This window comes from Perissodus microlepis, chromosome 11 (assembly GCF_051167445.1).
Source record: "Perissodus microlepis isolate ML-2025 ecotype Zambia chromosome 11, ASM5116744v1, whole genome shotgun sequence".
NCBI classification, from domain to species: domain Eukaryota; kingdom Metazoa; phylum Chordata; class Actinopteri; order Cichliformes; family Cichlidae; genus Perissodus; species Perissodus microlepis.
Genome location: NC_140471.1, coordinates 7,347,442 through 7,368,537, shown reverse-complemented (window position 1 = coordinate 7,368,537; position 21,096 = coordinate 7,347,442). Strand labels below are relative to the sequence as shown.

General features: G+C 40.1%; 1 protein-coding gene across 1 annotated transcript; it reads right to left on the bottom strand.

Moving 5' to 3' along the window:
- Positions 1-15,710: 15,710 nt before the first annotated feature.
- Positions 15,711-20,937, bottom strand: LOC146377152 (polyadenylate-binding protein 1A). Its single transcript, XM_084943510.1, has 16 exons — positions 20,639-20,937; positions 20,098-20,324; positions 19,704-19,897; positions 19,417-19,532; positions 18,888-19,027; positions 18,695-18,789; positions 18,431-18,568; positions 18,137-18,232; positions 17,776-18,048; positions 17,562-17,652; positions 17,332-17,454; positions 17,078-17,220; positions 16,650-16,734; positions 16,425-16,555; positions 16,193-16,283; positions 15,711-16,080 (listed from the first exon to the last, which is right to left on the bottom strand). The coding sequence occupies exons 2-15, from the start codon at positions 20,288-20,290 to the stop codon at positions 16,194-16,196; spliced, it is 1,908 nt and encodes a 635-aa protein (XP_084799636.1). The 5' UTR covers positions 20,291-20,324; positions 20,639-20,937; the 3' UTR covers positions 15,711-16,080; position 16,193.
- Positions 20,938-21,096: the final 159 nt, after the last annotated feature.

Here is a 21,096-nt window from a genome sequence, read left to right as displayed (position 1 = left end):
AGTGTCTATTTTGAGAGATTTATCCAGGGAGAAGCTGGAAAAATGTTCAAGGAGAGAAAATGCATGTCATATGTTTTGAGTAGTAGGGCCAAACGTCATCAAAACTAAGACAAGCAAGAAAAGGGCAACCATTATAAATTGCATAGGTGCAATTTTTTACCCGATAGCTTTGTATCGCAGTTCAAAACAGCAGAACACCAGTTATCCATACTGATTCTGCGTGTGTTATGCCATGTGTTTCTGGGAGTGTTGATGACAAAGATATATAAAGGATGTCTGTTATTTTCAGAGAGTGTTGCTACGGAGCTACAATTTGCTTGCTGTGTGTCGATCCCTGAATGTGTATTTGTTTATCTGTGTCTTTGGTTACACCTTGGCGATGAACTATGCAGAGGAATGGAAACACATGCAGAGTATTGCCAGGGGATATACACATACCCCTAAAACTACCCCCACACAGTAGTTGTGTAGTAAGAATTTAAACAGTAAAGAGGGCTGCTAAGTATGTTTTCTCACCCACTGAATCCATGTGCATACTTCATAAGAGCTGAAACTATAGTACACAAATCTCTACCACCATCACTACGCCCCAACATCAAAAGCAGCACTCAGTACTACGCACAACAGCTGCACAGCTGCAACCAAACCACTGGCACTACCAGCACCAACATCTTGCTGCTCTCAAACATAAGCAGTTCATTCTCTCCACAATTTCATCCTTTTTATCTTCTCCCTGTTCCACAAGTCTGACTCCTCTAGCTGTGAGTTGGGACAGAAAACAGGAAATCTTGATGTGGCAGGCAGGACTGGCTGTGTATTTTTTTTTTAAGAGGAAGTGTAGGGCTGCAGTGACACATCAGTTAGAAAGAAATGGGACTGGATGAAGATTTGTTTCATTTCTCTCAACTTGGTATGACAAACATATATATGTTATGCTAAGTATATTGCTTCACTTCATGCTGGACATTAAGTAAAACTTCCCAGTGTTTCAACTAATGTATAAAAAGCCCAGTAGCCAATGAGGTAAAAGATGACCTCCCACCAGAATTTATTTAAAGACAAAAGGGATAACTGTAAATTAGCCTACTGTTCCTGTTTACACCTGAAAGAGCATGAAAATCTTAAAGAGTTTAGAAAGTTATTACAGAACCAGACAAATGTTAGGAATTATAACCATTTTACCTCCTTAGCCAATATCCAAACATTTCTGTCTATTAATAAAAGGTGGGCTAAACCATTCAGTGTTTTTAAATATGGTTTCAATTTATTTACAAAGTTAAATCATATTTGCTGTCACATATGTGCACATAACATTCTTTTCACACTGGGGCACAGATCAACTTCACCACGTCTCCTACCTGCACAGAATATCAAGATTTGCTATTCTGTCACACACATGGAATTAGCATTATAGCAACACAGTTCTACTGTAGCAGCTTAAACATCAGCTGGCTGCAACCCTGCTTTCTACCATTGTAAGATCAATGAAAGACTGTTAAAACAGTTACATATGCAGTGACTCTAAAATATGTTGCAAACAAACTCCCATACTACTACTGCTACATGTAGGTGCACTGTATTGTGAGCAGAAATGAAAGCAGAAAGAAATGAGGGTACAGTGTGAAGTGCACTGGATGACAAAGGCTAATAACTTTCATTCACCCATGAAAAGGAAAATGTACGGCAGGTGCTTTATCCTGACCTTGGTGTCTGTCACAAAGCTACCACCGCATCTAAATCAGCCAAGGAGTGAATGACTGGGCTTATCGCTGCTGAGCAGATAGCTGTGTGTGCATGTGTGTGATGAGAGGACTGATGATGTAGCTAGACTTGCCCAGCAGTCTCATCTCAAGACCTTGGGTAAGACACTCACAAAGTCAAACACCTATGTCAGCTTCTTGGCCCCAAACTGTGGTCAGCAGTTAAAGCGTTTCTCTGTTTGTCAGTTTACCGTATTTTCCACACTATAACGCGCACCGGATTATAAGGCGCACTGTTGAAGACTGGGTCTGTTTTCATACATAAGGTGCACCGTATTATAAGGTGCATTAAGACAAACAAAACAGTCAGATAACTCGACCTTTATTAAGCTCATTCACAGTAACTCTTTCCAGTACATTCAACTTCCACAATTCCATCAAATTCTTCACGGTTACGGTAAACAGCTGCGCAATTTCGGCATCAAGCATGCCCGGATCCTTCTCACGCCGGATTAAAAGGCGTTTAAAGTGCATTCAGCAAAATAAAACAATCAGATGAGTTAAACTTTAACTCATTCACAGTAACTATTAACATTGTTAAGCTGTAAAACATCAAATATTGAACAATACACTTACGTTTTCAGTTCATTCAACTTCCACAAATCCATCAAATTCTTCACCTTCAGTGTCTGAGTTAAACAGCTGGGCAATTTCAGCATCAAGCATGCCCGGATCCCTCTCATCATTATCTGAATCAGTCTCGTTGCTGTTACTTAGCTGTTCAGTGATTATTCCAGCCTTCATGAAAGCTCGGACAACACTTGAGACTGATACCTTAGCCCAAGCATCCACGATCCATTGGCAGATAGTGGCGTAACTCGCTCAGCGTTGCCTCCCTGTCTTGGTGAATGTGTGTTCGCCTTCTGTCATTCAATGCTCCCACGCAGCTCGTAATTTAACTTTGAACGACCTGTTGACACCGATAGTTCTTTGGTTAATCCACCCGGAATGACGGCAAGCTCCGAATTAGTATGCTTTACTTGGGTTTTGACAGCCTCGGTGAGATTGGCGCGCATGGAGTCGTAGATCAAAAGAGACGGAGATATGTGGAAAAAGCCATCCGGTCTCTTGACATAAACTTCCCTCAGCCACTCGCTCATCTTCTCCTTGTCCATCCAGCCCTTTGAGTTAGCCTTGATGATGACGCCGGCTGGAAACCTTTCTTTTGGCAAAGTCTTCCTCTTGAAAATGACCATGGGTGGTAGTTTCTGGCCATTAGCTTGGCAGCCCAGAACTACAGTGAAGGATGACTTCTTGTTCCCCGTGGTGCATATAGATACCATACTGGTCCCGGTTTTCTCGACAGTACGGTTCAATGGCCAACTTTTCTTTGTAATCGTTTGGCAGTTGCTGTGAGACAGTAGTTCTTGTGCGGATTGAGAGATTATGCCTTTTCATAAAACTGAAGCACCAAAAAGGTCCCCCTCAAAGTCGTTAATCTGCATGTCACGTGCTACCGCTGTTGCCTTGAGTCGAATAGAGACAGTAGAGACACTTCTACCTGCTGTTCTCTGTTCAATAACCCACTGTTCAATTTTGTCCTTGTTCCCTCGGAAACTCCTTTGGTCTTCTTTACTTGTTTTAGGTCATCTTCTTGCTTCCTCCACTTGCGCACCATGGACTCATTAATGCCAAATTGTCTTGCAGCTGCTCCATTTCCATTTTCTACTGCATAACTGATTGCTCGGAGTTTAAAATCCGCTTTGTAAGTGTGTCTCTTCGCAGGCGCCATTTTGAAGTCGTTATACACACACAACACGGTAATAGTGTTGAAGCATAGTACGTATTACTCCGTGAGGCTCCTTGCAACAGTAACCGTAATGCTCCGAAAAGTGGCACAAAAAATTTTTTTGACTGATTTTTGAGCATCGTGTACCACATAAAATTGGTTTGCGGTAAGCACAAACCAAAATTCATACATAAGGCTAACTAGATTATAAGGCGCACTGTCGATTTTTGTGAAGATTTAAGGATGTTATGTGCGCCTTATCGTGCGGTAAATACGGTAAATACATTAACATTAACACAGTCCACACTACCAATGAATCTCATCACCCAAAAAGAGAGCCGTTTTGTTTTTTAATTTATGTGCAAACTAAATTTATATGCACTTTCATTTCAGCGTATTTTTAGTCTGAGGGTTTGTTTTTTGTTTTTTTATTTATTAACAAGCTGGCTTCTCTCCACCCCAGAGAGACAAACAGAAAGTAAAAATAAAGCAAAAGCCTATTTAATATAATTTCATCCATGAATTTCAGATAATATCAGAAAAAATAGATTATTTTCCACCATTTCCTTTCTCTCATGGTCCGTCTCGAAAGTATTTGCAATACTGAAAAAACTCTGTGGTTTAGGTCAGCGGTCCCCAACCCCCGGGCCTCGGACCGGTACTGGTCCGTGAGTCGTTTGGTACCGGGCCGCGAGAGTTGAGGCTCAGGTGTGAAATGTATGGTTTTCAGGGTTTTTATCGGTTTTCAGCGTTATTTTGTTATCGTTTTGATCGTTAACTCGGTTTTCCTGGGTCTATTCACGTGTGTTATGAATAAATCTTCTTTTTTTCGGTACCGGTACTAGTTTTATTTTGTTGTATTTATCCGCGACACATTAAAGGCCGGTCCGTGAAAAATATTGTCGGGCATAAACCGGTCCGTGGCGCAAAAAAGGTTGGAGACCGCTGGTTTAGGTGAGGGAGTTGCCTGATAGAGCATGGAGGACGAAGCACATATGACACCCACTCACCAGCAGTGAACACACAGAATACTGGCTGTGCTGTTCACACATCAGTAGAAATCAGCATCACAACGACTTTGCAGCGAGCTGGCTCAGTAATGACTTGGACCATTTGCATTCTCATAGGCTCAGAACAGACATCTATTCTCTATCAGTTCAAGCTCACCAACTTCTCAATTTGCTGTTATCTGTCCTCTGTTCTCAGATTGTTGTTGATGTGTGTTTGGTTGTTGGTCTTTAATCTCTATTTTATGTTTCATTACTTTCTGTGTGTGTTTGAGTGTGTGTGTTCCATCCATACAATGAAACACACCCGTGTGTGGGATGTTTTTCTGCGAAATCCAGGAGAGATAGGGGAAAGAACTGATGCAGAAAAAATATGGAGTAATTCTTAGTCCAGGCCTTTTCTATTATACATAGGTATGGGAATCAAGAACTTGTAGAGAACCGAACATAGTTCAGTTCCTTGGAATTGTTAGTCTGCTTGCCAATCCGCATATCGATTTCACTTGCACTACAATCACCTGATTTCAGTTTGTGTGCTGGAGGAAAATAGTGGTGCAGTCTACAGTGTGGACTTGGACAATTATCTATATTAAGGATGGGATGGTTGAGATATGTGCAATGGTAAAGTGCAAAATGCATCCAGGACAGAAACAACTGCATTATGGTGCTAACAGAACTTGAGCTCTTTGCAAGGCTCTACACCAGGGGTGCCCAATCCTAGTCCTCGAGAGCTACTGTCCTGCAGTTTTTAGATGCATCCCTAATGGTTTGATTACCTCTTCAGCATACCATCAAGTTTGGCAAAGGCCTGATAACAAGCCATTCATTTGATTCAGGTGTGTCAAAACAAGGATGCATCTAAAACCTGCAGGACGGTAGCTCTCGAGGACTGGGATTGGACACCCCTGCTCTACACAGACAACATGCTAACACTAAGCTAGTTAAGAACCCAGAGTGATTTTTAAACATAAGTGTATGCTGAACTCAGCCGTGGGGCCAGAACCAGAACACAAAAAAACAAAAAGCAGGGAGCCTCCCACCTTGTTTGTTGACAGCAGTTCAAATTGGGAAAATCTAACCTTGCTACACAAGGAGATTACTTCTGATTGGATCACTGCCTCCCATTTCACTACACAACTTAATTCTGATTGGATCTAGTCATCTTGTTTTCACAGGTAATTGATGAAAACTAATAGGCAAAAAAAACAAACAAACTGATTCTTACATCTTCACAAGCTCATTTCATTTTCCACACAGGTTCTGCAGCCTTGATCCTTTCTCAGACTTAAGTAAAACGGATTTGTAAAATATATTTAAACACATTTGGAATAAAGGTTATTCACACCCCATGAAATGCAGAAAAAAAGGTATGGAGAGAATCTAGTCTCAAGCTCATCACAGATGCATTTTATGTGATATATAAATAAAAACCTAACTTGCAAACAAATATATCTTCCACAAACAAATGCTAAACAAAGTGGACACCTGAGCCTTTACATGTTGGGTGTCCTGAATCTGGACGTGGCCAGCAAGAGAAGCTCTGACTGTAAAACCAAGACATTGCATATTTGCATTTATGTGTTGTGCTCACAAGATAAGCACTCAGACATATGTGCAGCTTTAGCCTCCTATCAGGACCAAAATCTACAAAACTATTATTAAGATTATTAAAACTAGAAGCTCATCAAGAAAGTGTTGAAGTTACAGCGCAAAGGGCCATTTTCACCATAGACCTTTGTAGAGCCAATTTTGTTTTTTTCAGCAACAACAAGAGTTGCCTCCTGTTCGTACTTCTGCACTGGTTCAACTTTAAAGACTCAGAAGCATTCAGACAACATTCACAAAGACAAATTATCTTGTTTACACTCCCATAGTGAACAAACAGTTGCATAAACTGAGCTGGTTTCTGCTTATAACATTAGTTGCTACAATCATTATCATTTAGTTTGTTAAAATTTAACTTTATTGTTACACCTGTTAGCAACAAAACACAGTAAGAGGCAATGCGAGTTAACTAGAAAAATCTTTTAGTTAATGTAATGTCAACATCCCTGATTAGTGACAGCACATAGAAAGATGAGGGATAGTGGATGTACCACAGATTTCTCTGGTGACTGAGTTTATTTGGCATTCCACACACACACACACACACACACACACACACACACACACACACACAGACAGACAGAGAGAGACCAGATCCAGTACTGACCTCAACTGACCTGTTGCAGCCTGGGAGAGTACGCCTCACACTAAATACATGCTGAGAACCATGGGTACAATAAACTCAACAACAGCACAGATTTCCTGTGGCAGTGATTCATGTTTTCCCATATACTTAAAATCTCTTACATGTATGTGCAAAAATATCCCGATACAGTCACCCAAAAGGCATTAACAAGAATCTATTACATATCTAGGCATTGTTTAATGTACCTAAAAAGTTCACTAAAAACTGTGTTAAAGTTTCTTTCATGCTTGAGAGATTTAACCATCTCCAGACATATGACTTTGATGACAGTTCCATGTAATCATCATCATTATTTCACAGACATAACGTCTCAATGTGTACCATATGATTTAAGAATTTCCAAATTGTTTGCACATACTTGAATGACTAAACTCCTCATTTTTAAGATTTATAAGACGGGTGCAGCATTTGCTTATATTTGTAACCTCTAACCTATGCCATAAAAGAATGACATTGAATTCTTGATATGAAAAGAACAAGCATCACAAGATACATACACAACTAAACAATGACAAAATATTTGAAAGGTCCCAATGTGTTTTCTTTTTCCTCCTCCGATGTTGACATTCTGGTTAAACATAAGCTCAGTCAGAATGAGTGAAAGGAAAATCATGTTCAAGCATTGAGGCCATGGAGGTTAAAGCACCTTCTTTTGATGCAACAGAAAGGACAGGACAACCCTGTGTGCACCGCAGAAGAATGCTAATCTTTCCGCATCTGGGATTCTCTACCAAGTAAAAGACTTTACCCGTTGGAAGTTAACTAGTGAGATGTTTTGGGTTTTTTTTATATATAACTGACAAGCAGGGTGTGAAGGACTAATATGAGAGGACAAGGAAAACCACACACAAAAAGTATGTGGACTCACTGATTGGCACACGGTATACTGAGAATTGTAGATAAACAAAGAGACAGAAATATACAACAGACAAGTGAAGACAGAAGATTTAAAGATGAGTGGATGAAAAGGTATATTGAGATATAGCTATGTCAACTAGCAGTGATGACAGGAAAGAAACGGACATCACACAGCTGAGCCAGTGTAGTCAGTCAGTCTCACTGCAGCTGCATTCCTGGCCTGCCGGTCTCATGTGTAATGTTGCCTCTATGCACATTCCTGGGCTTCTATGGGCTTGGGGACAGTCAATGCAGAACTAAGAGTTCCACTGCATCATGAACAGACACCGAGCAACATCCTGGCAGACAAGCTGAACCACTACTGAATGATGTGGGATGAAAGTCAAACAGAGTTCCACCCTTTACGCCACAGTGTGGAGCAAGCTGAAGTCTGGAGGTGTGTGTAGTGAGCTGGTAGATTTAACTGTACTAATTTGAACAGAGAAGACATTTAAAACATGCCAGCATGATTATTTGACTATCTTCCTATGTAGCAGAAAATGATATGCAAGATTGTATGTAATATACGCCACCTAAAAAGACAAAGGAAAAAGAAGATTTATGAGGTGTACAACATCAAAAACTCAATGGATTGTGTTCAGATTGTGACTAAGCAATACAAAGAATTAAAAAAAGTGCAAAGAACAATCACAACAGCAGTGTGAACAGGGAGGGCATTGTTTAATGTACAAAGAGAAGCTAGCAGGCAGACAGGGAGAAGAAAGGGAAAAGTTTCCAACCCCAACAAAGCCAGTACAGTCTCCAGCTGCCTGCCTATTCCCCCCACCCCCACCCCCCAAACCTCTCAGACTTCCCTCAAAAGGAGGGGAGCAGGATGAGGTAAGCATCCTGGCATTTCTGCTCAGCTGACAGAGCTAACAGCTCAGGAAGAGGGTATGAAATGGAGAGAAATTAATGAGTAAATTGCAAGTATGCAACACAAAAGAATCCAAAATTATAGTGGAAGTAGGGAAATAGTTCTATTATACTGTGCAGGGTGAAAATAATAATTTAAAATCCATGCCAGAGAGGTGCAAGAAAAACCTCTGATATCAGCGACTCTTTTAAAACGATGTAAATCTGTCTTTCACAGCAGTCCAAGAGGTGGCCTACATGTTAATTGTGACTGCACTGCATACATGTTTAGATCAAAAAGGAATATGTAGAGCATCTAAATACGAGTCCGACTTCAATAACCTCCTTCACTACATTTTCATTTATCATGAATAGCAATCAGCCACTCATAGTTAGCAAACACAAATGTCTACAGCAGGCCTGCTGAGTAATAGATTACTCAATATGTTAAAGTAATGTGCCGGAGGAACGAGTAGCAGCACTACTCAAAATATAGATATTGCAGTATTTACTGTCTCCCAAAATTTTCCGTTTCTGTAGCTTTGCCATAACAAAGGATTATGGGTATGTAACCATTGCACTGATGCTTACATACACTCCAAAACATTGACGGGTCGCTGCCTGATAGCAACAATGCTAGGTGTAGGCAGAAAGCTAATTGTCTGAACAGGAAAGAGAAAGAAAATGGAGTTCATTACAAAGAGAAGGAAGGTGAAAAAAAAAGTTTTTTTTAAAATTGAAAATCAAACTAAAGAAGCAAAAAAGATTCGTCCACAACATAGCATGTTTCACTTTTCTTTTCTTTTTTTGACGCTGCCATATGGTGACAGAAAGGATAGTGGTTTGCAAGTGTTGTGAAGAATCTACCAAACCATGCAGGGCACTTTAAGAAGATGGTCTAGTAGAGAATCCCTGCATTTTGTGCGTGATGAGGTGTAGCATGCGACTGGACAGTATTTTATGGGATTAACAAGAACCGATTATGACTGCAATGTTCACCAAGTGTTTACCAGTCTTTCATGTTATTATTGCAGTTAATGTCCATCTATAAGGCCTGTTATTGGAAAGTGAAATACATTTTAAAATACCGGCTGTTATGGATGAATGTGCTGCTGGTTGTTCAAGTATTAATGTTAGCAAAAACAGAAAGAAAGCAAGAAAGAAAGAAAGCAAGAAAGAAAGCAAGAAAGATTATATTTATGTCCTAAACAGTCCTGTAATACGGAGCGAAGCAATGTTCCAAAAACAAATGTTATTCTCAACCATATGGTGCCCAAAATTGCACTGATATACTCCTTCAAATTGACCATTCAATGTTTTTTTTCCTACTTTGAATACAAAAAAAACCTGAATAATTTGAAGTGTTTTAACCATTTTCTAACCATTGCACACAGAGGTTTTTCACAAATGACTATGTCGCAGTCTGTCTCTTGAATTCTTACATCAAGCAAGAATTCATGAGACAAAATAAAACAATTTAAATTAAAACGTTGCTCTTTTGTACTTATATTAAAAAATGTAGCAGTGACTATAAAAATGACTCACCAAGAACAGTCACAGGTATCACAACAGGTTTATTTAACCTTATTTTCTTTGGTGTGTGGGGAGACGTTGACATGCGGAGTTTAAAACAGTCTTCATTTTGCAGAGTATGACTTTTCAGCTGGTGGAATAAATTCTTAGCAATAGTTTTATGCCATGTTTTGCAAATTACCGCATTTTATTCGACACCCTCCTTGTGAAATCCAAATGACAGCAAGTCTCGTTTCCTTGCTCGTCTGGAACTCCGGCCGTCGCCATTTTTCCCCCCCTATCTGGTAGTATATAAACACGCATGCTCAATGCATTGGGCCAGGTAGAAAATTTTGCGGTTGGGAGGGGGAAATTAATGACACATCGCGGCGTGTGGGAGGAAACAAAACTCACAGTAAATTAAATGCATTCGGCTTAATATTTCCATGGCAATTTATTCTCGATGATCACGATGAAGACATTTTAACCATCGCAAATGGAAAAACTCCAGATACATCGAGTATATTCAATATATCGCCCAAGACTACTTCAAAGCATTAAAAAAAATGTATGCAGGATCAAATCAGTTGCATAGATATAGTTCGTAATAGAAGCCCTCTAATGCACTGACCAGACCAGACCATCACCTAACCTTGCAGCTGTGTTTACCATTGAGCGGTGGTGGGGGGATTGTGGGGGTCATGGGGTCCTGACATACACACACAGAAAATAAAGGTCCAGATCATCATGCTGGGCTAATGACCTTTCTTTGGAAGAACACACAGGTCTAGGCAACACGCTGCCAAGTTCATAGTGGCCTCTCACACCCAAACACTGATGACTCCAGGGAGCAGACTCTAGTGCTCATTAAGCACAATAAAAGTATTAACCTCAAAATGATCTCATCTGGAGGACTTTCCAGTAGAAAGCTTTACCATTGAGCGACAAAGCAAAGACAATAATTTTCTATGTATATTATGAAATTATATTAAATTTTAATTTAACTATAGAAGTAATTTGTGATTCTCTAAATGCACCACTCAAATGTCTGATTAAAAATTAATGTAACAAAAACAGAAAAGATAGAAGAGGCAGAAATATAAATATATATTTATATTTCTTTATATATGAAATATAACATAAAATGATGTAACCAAAGGAGTAAACAAGCAGAAATCAATGAATGAAAATCAATGATGAAAAACAAGATACTTGATCTCTGCAAATTATATCAAAGAAGCATCCCAGATAAGATGGATAATGCAAAACGTGGGCTAAATGATTAACACAACACACACAAACCAGAACCACAAGGGCATCCAATTTAAAGGACCTAGATCTTGATACAAGCTCTACTTTTCACAGTTTGATAATCTTTGGAGTCATTTATCTGGCAGGTATGCCAACAATATGATACCAACAGTAGGCGACAGTGGGCAGTGAAGCTGTCATAAAACAAAAATGATTCACTTCTCAACAGAGCAACTTCCACTATCAATAATGTGATCAGAGCTATCCTAGACCAAGAAGTACTTGTGAAATTTGAAGATGTACTTTTTTTGGAACACTTTGAAAAATCTGTTACAATTTTTTTTTTGTTTTAATTTAGAGATATTATCCAACTCTCAAGGTGTACATGTTCAACTTTATCTCTAATTCTTCTGATTTGACTACTGTGTTTCCCCCATAGTTTGTTTGCTTTGTGGCGACAGCTGTAATGCTATGAGTGGGTGAGCTCCTAGCATCTGAACAACTGTCATCAACTTCAAGTTGCAGATTTTTCAGTTTGACTTCGAGAATTCTTGGTTTAACATCTTTCCATCTTCAAGTTTAGACAGTTTAGCCAATTGGCAGGAAGATTTTATTACACTTAAATTTACACAGTAACAAGTTTTGCAATTACCACTGTTTGTTTTTTCCCCTCAAACACAGAGCCGAACTGATGAAACGGGGAACAGAAGAAGAATGACCTTTTCTTTCATTTTGTACTAAATCAATGAAGCTGTTCCAAACATGAATATATTTCAAAGCACACATAGGTGTCATAAAACATAACAAAATCATGCTGTGGAGTGAAATAGGTTTTGGATGGCTCCTAGGTGTTTCTCTCAATAATCCCTCATAATTTTTGTATAGTGTCACCAGTCCAAATCAGCAGTGACTGAGCAAGTGCAATGCATTAAGCAAATCATGTTATGTTAACTATCAAAACGGATAACAGTTGGGGGAAGTGGGACATTAAATTTTTTGTACATACAATGAATACATTTACTACAACATCATAGCTCACGGTGGCATATTAAATAAATTGGAATAGCAAATTAAGAAATGCTAAGGACTAGGGAAAGTAAATGAGCCAAAAATGTTTTTATTTTACTTGTATAGGTGAGAGCCCAACATACCAACTTATAAGATTTAGTTTGATGCTACCAAGGTTTACCTAACGACAGTTATTTTCTCTTTCTGCTACTACTACTGAAAAGTGCTTTAATCGCTTACTAATTCACAGCCTCCGTAAAGTAGTATGTTTAGCTGTCAGTGCCTAAGAGCTGAAATTTATCTCTGACACAGATCTGTGGTTTACATTTTAGTAAACTCTCTCTGTGACGGACAAAACCTTAGAAAACTCTGAAACCACGATTTTTATCTTCGTACTTGACGTCGATTAAAGGAAGTCCAACGCCTTTAATGGGCTAAACAGAAAGTATTGCAATCGTATAGTTCTTGGTAGCTATTTTGAGTAAACAAAAAACAAAAACGCAGTGATAATACCACGAGTCGGTGTAACGTACTAAACTTCTCAATGACATCAGATTCACAGCTCGGTTAGCTGCATTATGCACTGTGTTTAAGGACAGTTTACGTTATTCTTACAATTATCACCATATCTTACACGTGTCCAAACGTAAAGCAGGGCACGTGATGTTAACAAAACAAAGCTAAGAGCCACAAGAAATTTTCCATAGCTTGTCTAGCTGATGGTTACCAGAAAGCAAGTCAGCTAACTAAGTACAAAACACAGCGAGCGGTAGCAATTGGCTACCAGTTAGCCAGGTTAGCTAGAAACGATGAGAACGTACCGTCTGTTGCTAGTGACACTTGTTCCGGAGACAGCAGGAAAGAAGAAACGCTCTCTTTTTCATAAAACGTTTCAGTTCTTTAATCCCTGGTCTCACTGCAGTGCCGTCAGTTACTTGCCAACTTATTTTTCCTGTCTTCGGTCCCACCTATCCTTTCCGTTTCGAACGACAACAGCTCCTACAGAGCTCGCTCTGTTGTTCACAGTTCTCGTTCTGGCTCGGAAATTCAAATCATATCGCGAGATTTTGAGGAAAGCGGGTCCACAGGACCAGAAAATCTTGTATACAGTTATTGGACAACTGAACTTGACTGCATAGGACTAATTGGTTTCTATTACCATGGCTTACTTACTTACTTAATGTTTAACATGGAAATTGGCCACAACTACTCTTAAATTATTATTATTATCATTATTATTATTACTATACCAGAACAGGTTTCTTACAGCACATGAAAGATCTTGCAGACAGGTCAGCCGTAAACATACAAACCTAATCCATGCAAGAGAGGATTACACTGTATACCATAGGTGCACACACAAGACGAAGTGACAAGTGAGTGGATAAAAATTTTACACTTCTGATTATTAAATGAACTTTCACCCTCAACGCCATATTAAAACAAACCAAAAAGGAAAAAAAATGTCTATATTTGAAGCTAGGATTCCTTATAGACAATTATAGATAATTAATAGGGCAGTTTGCCAAAAAGTCTGAATAAGACTGAAAATCATGTGGCAGCTGGAATCTAGGGTAAGCTGGAGGCTTTTAAATCAATAGATGCAGGTCAGTGTAAGCACAAAGTCCCTGTTTATGCTGTACATTGTATAGCTGCCTACACAGGACTAATCAGGCTACACAAGAACTTCATCCTTATACCCCAAAAGAAAACCACAACCATAGTTAACACAAAGATCCCTCTGAGAACTGAAGGCACATATAGCACCAATGGTGATTTACATGTATCTCTCAGTGAGGATGAAATGTATTTAATGAAAATCCTTCCTCTGTGAACCATAAACTGATATGAACACACACCATAAGCAGCAAAGCTGGATAATCCTATGAAATCCCAGTGGAACATTGTTTTGGGTCACCCATGTACTGGATTGGGTTTTGAAATATGTCCCACAGCTTAAAGCAAGGACTAAATCAGGCAAGTGTGAGGGGAGATGCTGAAAGAACCTAGAGCATCTATAAAGCCAGAAGCTGGGGTTATGTATAAAAGATATTTTAGTCCACTAGAGCAATCAGGCAGTAATCACTATGGTCCTGATAAAAACACAGATTCTAGGTTAAAAAGGAATGTGTGAGGAGGTGAGATTAAAGCACTGTTCCAAAATTTTAGGAAAAATAAGCATTTGACTCACAACTACATCCAAAAGTGCACAAAAATGGAACATTGGCTTGATAAAATGTTTTGTAGACATTCGAAGAAACAGGAACTCTTTTCTGACTGCTGCCTCATCTTCGTATAAACGAAATCATACAAAAAACCCTCTGCTTTGGTTGGAAAGTATCAATGAGTAAGACAGAAGATGGGAAGAAAGAGCATATATACTACTATTAATAATTTTAACAGTTCACTAATTTGTAGTGTAGGAACATAAACACAGATTGTGAGGTAAGAAGAACTGTAGAAACTTCAAGACAAGATACAATAAACAGCACACATACCCACTCAGGGGTTCAGCACAGAATACCTATGGTGTCCCTGAAAGGTCAAATGCACTGCATTTAAAGGAAACACCACCAAATAGAAAAAACGCTCTAAGTGGACAGAAAACACTACAAAGGTTGGATAAAAATACACAAATGCTGTAAGAGTGCTGTAAAAGTGACAAGCCAAAAGTGAATGGCTAATAGCAAACATGTACTAGAGTATAATATAAATCATGTGATTACAGCACACATTGCTGTGCACTTTTTCCTCTTTCACAAGAGTGTTCTCCGCTTCAGTGCAATGCTTCCCGTTTTGGTTCAGTCACATTGACGTCCCCCCAAACACACTTCTGTTTTGTGTTTTTACAGCGTTTTTCCATTTGCTGATGCTTCATTAAGCTGACCTTTCAAGGGCAACAAAATACACAGCAATTGGCTTCCACACATTACAAAAAAAATAAAAGTACAACTGTTTGCTTTAAACTCTTATCCAACTCAATTGTTAAGAGCTGATGAGACGCTTCCTCAAGCCTGCCCCACTATCAACCTTCAATGTTAATTTCATATTTTTTTTTAAATCAGTATTATCAGAATCTTAAAAGTGAAAGATTTTTTTATTCCAGGAAAAAGTTTCTATGGAACAAAACAGGATCCAATCAGTCTGGATACTAATCAATTCAGCACATTGTTTGTCCTTTTATTTAATAGTCAATTTTTCTGCATGTAGTCCAGCAGGCCCTTTTTTTTAAGCTAAACAAGCATGAGATCAAATGTATGAGGGACATAGTTCACAGAAAAGTGTGTAATCTGGAAACTGCTGCCTGAGAGCGACACCTGGTGGAGGAAAGCTGGCTGTGCTTTAAAATAGAACCAATACATAAATCAACTCTTGACAGCAAATAATTATGTATGACCTGTAGCTGTTGACAACTGCAGTAATTTACTAAACAGAGCCCAAATTATTTATTGAGTTTATTACAGCCAGTAGTTTACGATACAAATCACCTTTCAAGATGCCCAGCTGCCACCTTCCTAAAGTGGGTGGATATTCTGAGCACTGACACAGTAAAATGACATAAAACAGAGGAATGCATTCAAATTTAATCATCTCAATTTTCTCTATTTTGCTATTTTTTTTTCAACAAATTTTTGTTTATGATCAAGGTCTAGTCAAACCATCCCTAGACCTGGCAGAGTCAATCGTTTTCTTTTTTTTTTTTTTAAGAAATAATTTATCATTTTGCGATGTTTTCAGAGTTTTAGGTTTTTCAATGTTTAAGTTTTTTTTTCTTTTTCCATCGGTGAAGCAGGTTTCAAAATGCTCGATCTGCAAGAGAGAAAAACACAGGGCTCAAATACATATTTGCTTCTTCTCTTTAGTATGATTTGCACACCAACAATTTATGAATGAACCTAAAATGTCTCTCCTGAGAACACACCTTAGACGCTGGGAACACCAGCAGGGGTGGAGGACTTCTGAGCAGCCTCCTTGGCCTGGTGGGCCTGGAGCACAGCAACAGCCTCATCCACCTGCAAAAGCATTACATTTATGAAACCAATTTATATGTTGCACTTCCCATTAAACATCAGTTATGAGGTGCATAGGCCATCTGTAGCAATTTAATCCTTTATGAGATACCCCATTTATTAGAAATTACTTGTTTCTCTAACCTTTGAGCGCAACGACTCAGGTGACTCAAGCATGTGAAGCAGCTCTGAGTTGTCAATCTCCAGCAGCATACCGGTGATCTTGCCAGCCAGGCTGGGGTGCATGTTCTGGATCAGAGGGAACAGACGCTCACCTAAAGGGGAGGAAGAAGTCAACAATTAAATACCGAGTATAACGTGCCATGAGCATTTATACTTATTTCCTTATAATCTGAGCTACTTATTTACCCAGCATCTGCTTCTGTTCCTGAGGTGGGGCTGCAGCCAGCATGGAGGCAGTTAGAGGCTCCTGTCCTTGGACATGGACTGCCGGCTGAAGGAGGAGGAAGGTGGGGGGGGGGGGGGGGGGGGGTTAATGACTACACAACCACACTTTTACCACTTGAAGCAGACCGTGAATTACAATGACCCATATAGTCATGAATACTTGTATTACTTTTTGCTTATTAAGCAGCACATAACTGTGCCAGGTTCTAAAGTCTGAACCCCACTTGGGGAGAGGGGAAAATAAAATGAATAATTATTAAAAAAATCAAAAAAAAAATCAGTACAACTGCATTTAATGTTGAATATCCTGAAGGTGTACATTTAGAAAATTTGCAGCAATCATATTTATGAATTACATCCACTGATATCAAAGTCAGTGGTATTCTTACCTGCTGCATGGTGACCTGTGGCTGGGAGGCCATGTGCTGCTGAGGGTTGCGCACACCAGCAGCATATTTGTACTGGGGCATAGCACGCACTGGGGCTGCGGCGGCTGAAGCATTGGCAGGGCGCTGGTTGAGCGCCTGTGTGGCTGCAATGACAACAGCAAGAGGAGCCTGATCAAAACTGCATCAACTCATCATCGGCTCATGAGGAGACTAAATGCATCTGATTCCTGTCAAGTCAAAGATAAAATACTTACGCATACGCTGAGAAGCCATCATGCGTGGGACCTGGGTGTTGGTGGTGGCGGTTGCACGGATGGTGTTTAAGGCCTGAGGCCTGGGTGCTGTTGGGCGCATAGCATTGGGCATGTTCTGGAAGTCTAAAAGAAGGAAAGGGGGGATAGGGGGGGGGGAAGCAAACAGTCATTAGACTTTAGCTCTTTTTAAGTAAAGGCTGCATACGTATAATCTACATGTAATCACTTACGCTGAGGACGCACTCCTTGAGTGGCCCAACGGGGGCTGGGGCGCAGCTGGGCCAGCTGGTTGGCAGAGTAGTATGCAGCACGGTTCTGAGCCTGAGAAAAATCAAGCCATGTCATTAGTTACTGCTACTCCAAAAAACACAGCACACTGGTACAGTTTACCAAAACAGAGTTTTATGTCATGGAAAAGTACTAAATAGGGTGTTGTTGACTCACCTGAGGGATAGCCGCCATGAAATATCCTGAAGGTGGAGCAGGCTGGTATGGGTTAAGGACAGGGTTGGGCACAGCTCGAACAGTGGCCATCCTTTGCATGTACTGGTTGGTTAGATGAGCCTGACGCTCCTCTTTCCGCTGGGCAAGGGCCACATACAGTGGCTTTGTAGCCACAATACGCCCATTCATCTCTGTTACAGCTTTAGTGGCCTCTTCTGGAGAAGAGAAGCACACAAAACCAAAGCCTTTGCTCCGTCCACCCTCCATCATCACCTAGGGAAACAAAAAAATGGGTTAGCATTTTGTCTAATTATTGCCTTGTTAATTTCACGATCACAAATAAACCCCTCAAAGCTTTTACCTTAGCACTTGTTATGGTGCCAAATGGGGAGAATTCTTTGCGCAGACGCTCGTCATCAAGGCCATCATCCAGGTTCTTCACATACAGATTGACACCCTGGTACATGGAAAATCACAATGAAACTGTTGGACGGTAGTTCAGCATTCCTGCTACTGTCCTTCAGGCTATGCTCCAACATCACAGCAATGAAATTAAATACTGCACCAATCAGACGCAAGATAGCTTTCCTTAAATTGTTCTTGTGACACAATGTGGTGCATGAAAGTGCTCTAACCAAGAAATGGGCCAACAAACCTGATATCTGGTCATGCGATCCTGTTTCATCTGCTCAAATTTGCGTTTGAGCTCATTCTGCCGCTCCCCTTTCTTCTGTGCACGGCCCACATAGACTTGCCTGCCATTCAGTTCTTTACCGTTCATTTCATCTACAGCCTACAACAAAACAAAAGTCATGATTAGGTGTGGATTCAAAGAAAAAAACTACAGCAAGTGCCTTTTTCAAAGCCTCTGGAGATACCAAAAGTCCCCCGCCCCCCAAGAAAGAAGAAAGCTGTTAACCTTCTGGGCATCTTCATGCCTCTCGAAGCTGACAAAGCCAAATCCCTTGGATTTGCCACTTTCATCAGTCATAACCCGGATGCTGAGGGCAGGCCCTACAAAACACAAGAGCTAATCAACACATAACACAGCAAATCATACTAACAGCATTTGTGATTATTAAAAGTGTGTCTCTGAAATCTTGCCATCTTACCATATTTGCTAAACAACTCCTTCAGCTTCTCATCATCCATGTCCTCGCCAAAGTTCTTGATATAAACGTTAGTAAACTCTCTGGCTCGTGCTCCAAGCTCAGCTTCCCTCTCTTTACGCGATTTGAAGCGTCCAACAAATCTGTTAATAACATGACATACAAAATGTATTTTCTAACTTCATCAAAATATATTCTGATAAAGTTTAAATCAAATACAATGGGGTGAAAGTCCTCCTGTGTTGGTAAAATGAGCGTCAGACATTGAAGAGAGCATTTTGGGAAAACAACATACAGCTTATGTAATACAGAGTGATAACTCTAGAGCTACTGCGTATACTGTATAAGTGAACTTCACCGCTTCAAACCAAAATGTAATAAATCATATCAGCTCAGTTCCCTCACGATTTAGAACTAAGCTCTATAACAACAGAAAGTACATTAGGCAAAACAGGAGAACAAGATGCAGTCACACACAAACCTTGATCACACTCCTTCAAACACAGACTTGTACAACAGTAGGCACACTTACACTTTTCTGTCATTGAGCAACATGCCGTTCATTTTCTCAATGGCCCGTTCAGCAGCTTCATGGGTCTCAAAGTGCACAAAGCCGTAACCCTTTGAGCCATTTTCATCACAAACCACCTTGGAGAAGGAAGATTTTAGGAGGTCAAAACCATTCACAAACAACATGCATTCCACACAATTGAAACTCTTTAATTGAAACAGCTTTAAACGGTCCAATCATTAGTCATGCTAATTAGTTGATTTCATATACAAAACAAAGCCAGGAGAAATGGCACCACAGGATGATACCTTGCAGGACAGGATGTTTCCAAATGCAGAGAAGGTATCATACAAGGCCTTGTTATCGATGGATTTGTCCAGATTCTTGATGAAGATGTTTCCCACCCCACTCTTCCTCAGTGAGGGGTCACGCTGAGACCACATGATACGGAGAGGCCTGCCTTTTATTACATCAAAGTTCATGGTGTCCAAAGCTCTTTCGGCTAAAACAAATAAACAAATATGTTACACTTACTTCCATTTTCTTCGTTATTTAATTATTCTAGTAGTATGGCATGTTGATAATTTAATAAAGCACATGTTTAAAATTAAAGATAAAACGAGGTAGCACGGTACATGTTCAAAATGGAGTCTGTCAGTACCACATTTCCTTACATGCTCCACATAGATCGCGTAAACTTACCGTCAGCTGGCTGTTGGAAGTTCACATAGGCATAGCCTAGGGAGCGACGGGTGATCATGTCTCTGCATACTCTAATGGAGAGGATGGGTCCAGCCGGGCTGAATTTCTCGTATAGCATGGCTTCGGTAACGTCTGGGTGCAGGTCTCCCACATACAGGGAGGCCATCGGGTAGCTAGGCGCGCTGGGATTCATGGCTGGCAAAGCGTGTTCTCAGGCTACGTCTCAACTGCAAGTTCGATATTTTGAGGACAATCGTCAACCAAAATCAGCCTTTTAAGATTGGAGAGATTATTTCTATCCGTCTCTACACCAATGCAGGCAGTTATCGCTTAACCGTTAACAACGTGGGCTAGTTAGCGTGATTAGCAAAATGTCGGAGCGTGGCCTAACCGATGAGACCGGCCCAAATTGAAATTTCAATTTTCTCAATCACTTACAGCACTCAAATTTCGGTAGCTTGCAAAACAAATGTTATAATTAACACGTATGCCTGAAAGGACAACTGACTTCAACGTAAAAAACAAGTAGTTAACAATATACCTGGCTAAAGTTAATCGCCCACGCTTTCAACAATGAGGCTAACAGCTTAGCTTGCTAACGTTCTTCTCGTTCCGTCTTTCTTTCTTATCCGTTGGCAGCGTCTTCTTCGCGTTGCTTGAGTTGGCAAATCAAATCCTGCTTCACCGATTTTTGTTTTTCTTATAAAAATATGTCTGCGTGTGCTCTCTAGCTTTTGGTTTGTTTCATAATAAAATGTGTGCCGAGACTAGCCCCAGAGCACACCCTACGCAGACGGATTACAGGATTGAAAGAAAGGTCGGCGGAGGTTGTTTCCCTGTTCCACTCGAAACCACGGCGCGTTTGCTACCAATGCTTGACGTCACATATCTCGCGATATTTGAACTCTATTTAATTTACAATTAAAAATCTGACGCATAATCTGTCTCATAAACTTTTAAGATTTACTGTTTTCTACACCTTACGAGGCTTATATGTTC

Excerpts from the sequence above, each read along its gene's own strand:
- LOC146377152 (XM_084943510.1), bottom strand. The coding sequence starts at position 20,290 with ATGAATCCCAGCGCGCCTAGCTACCCGATGGCCTCCCTGTATGTGGGA. Across the intron at positions 19,898-20,097 it reads CTTCCAACAGCCAGCTGACG|CCGAAAGAGCTTTGGACACC; the intron begins GTAAGTTTACGC and ends TATTTGTTTTAG. Across the intron at positions 18,233-18,430 it reads ATCGCATGACCAGATATCAG|GGTGTCAATCTGTATGTGAA; the intron begins GTTTGTTGGCCC and ends TCCATGTACCAG.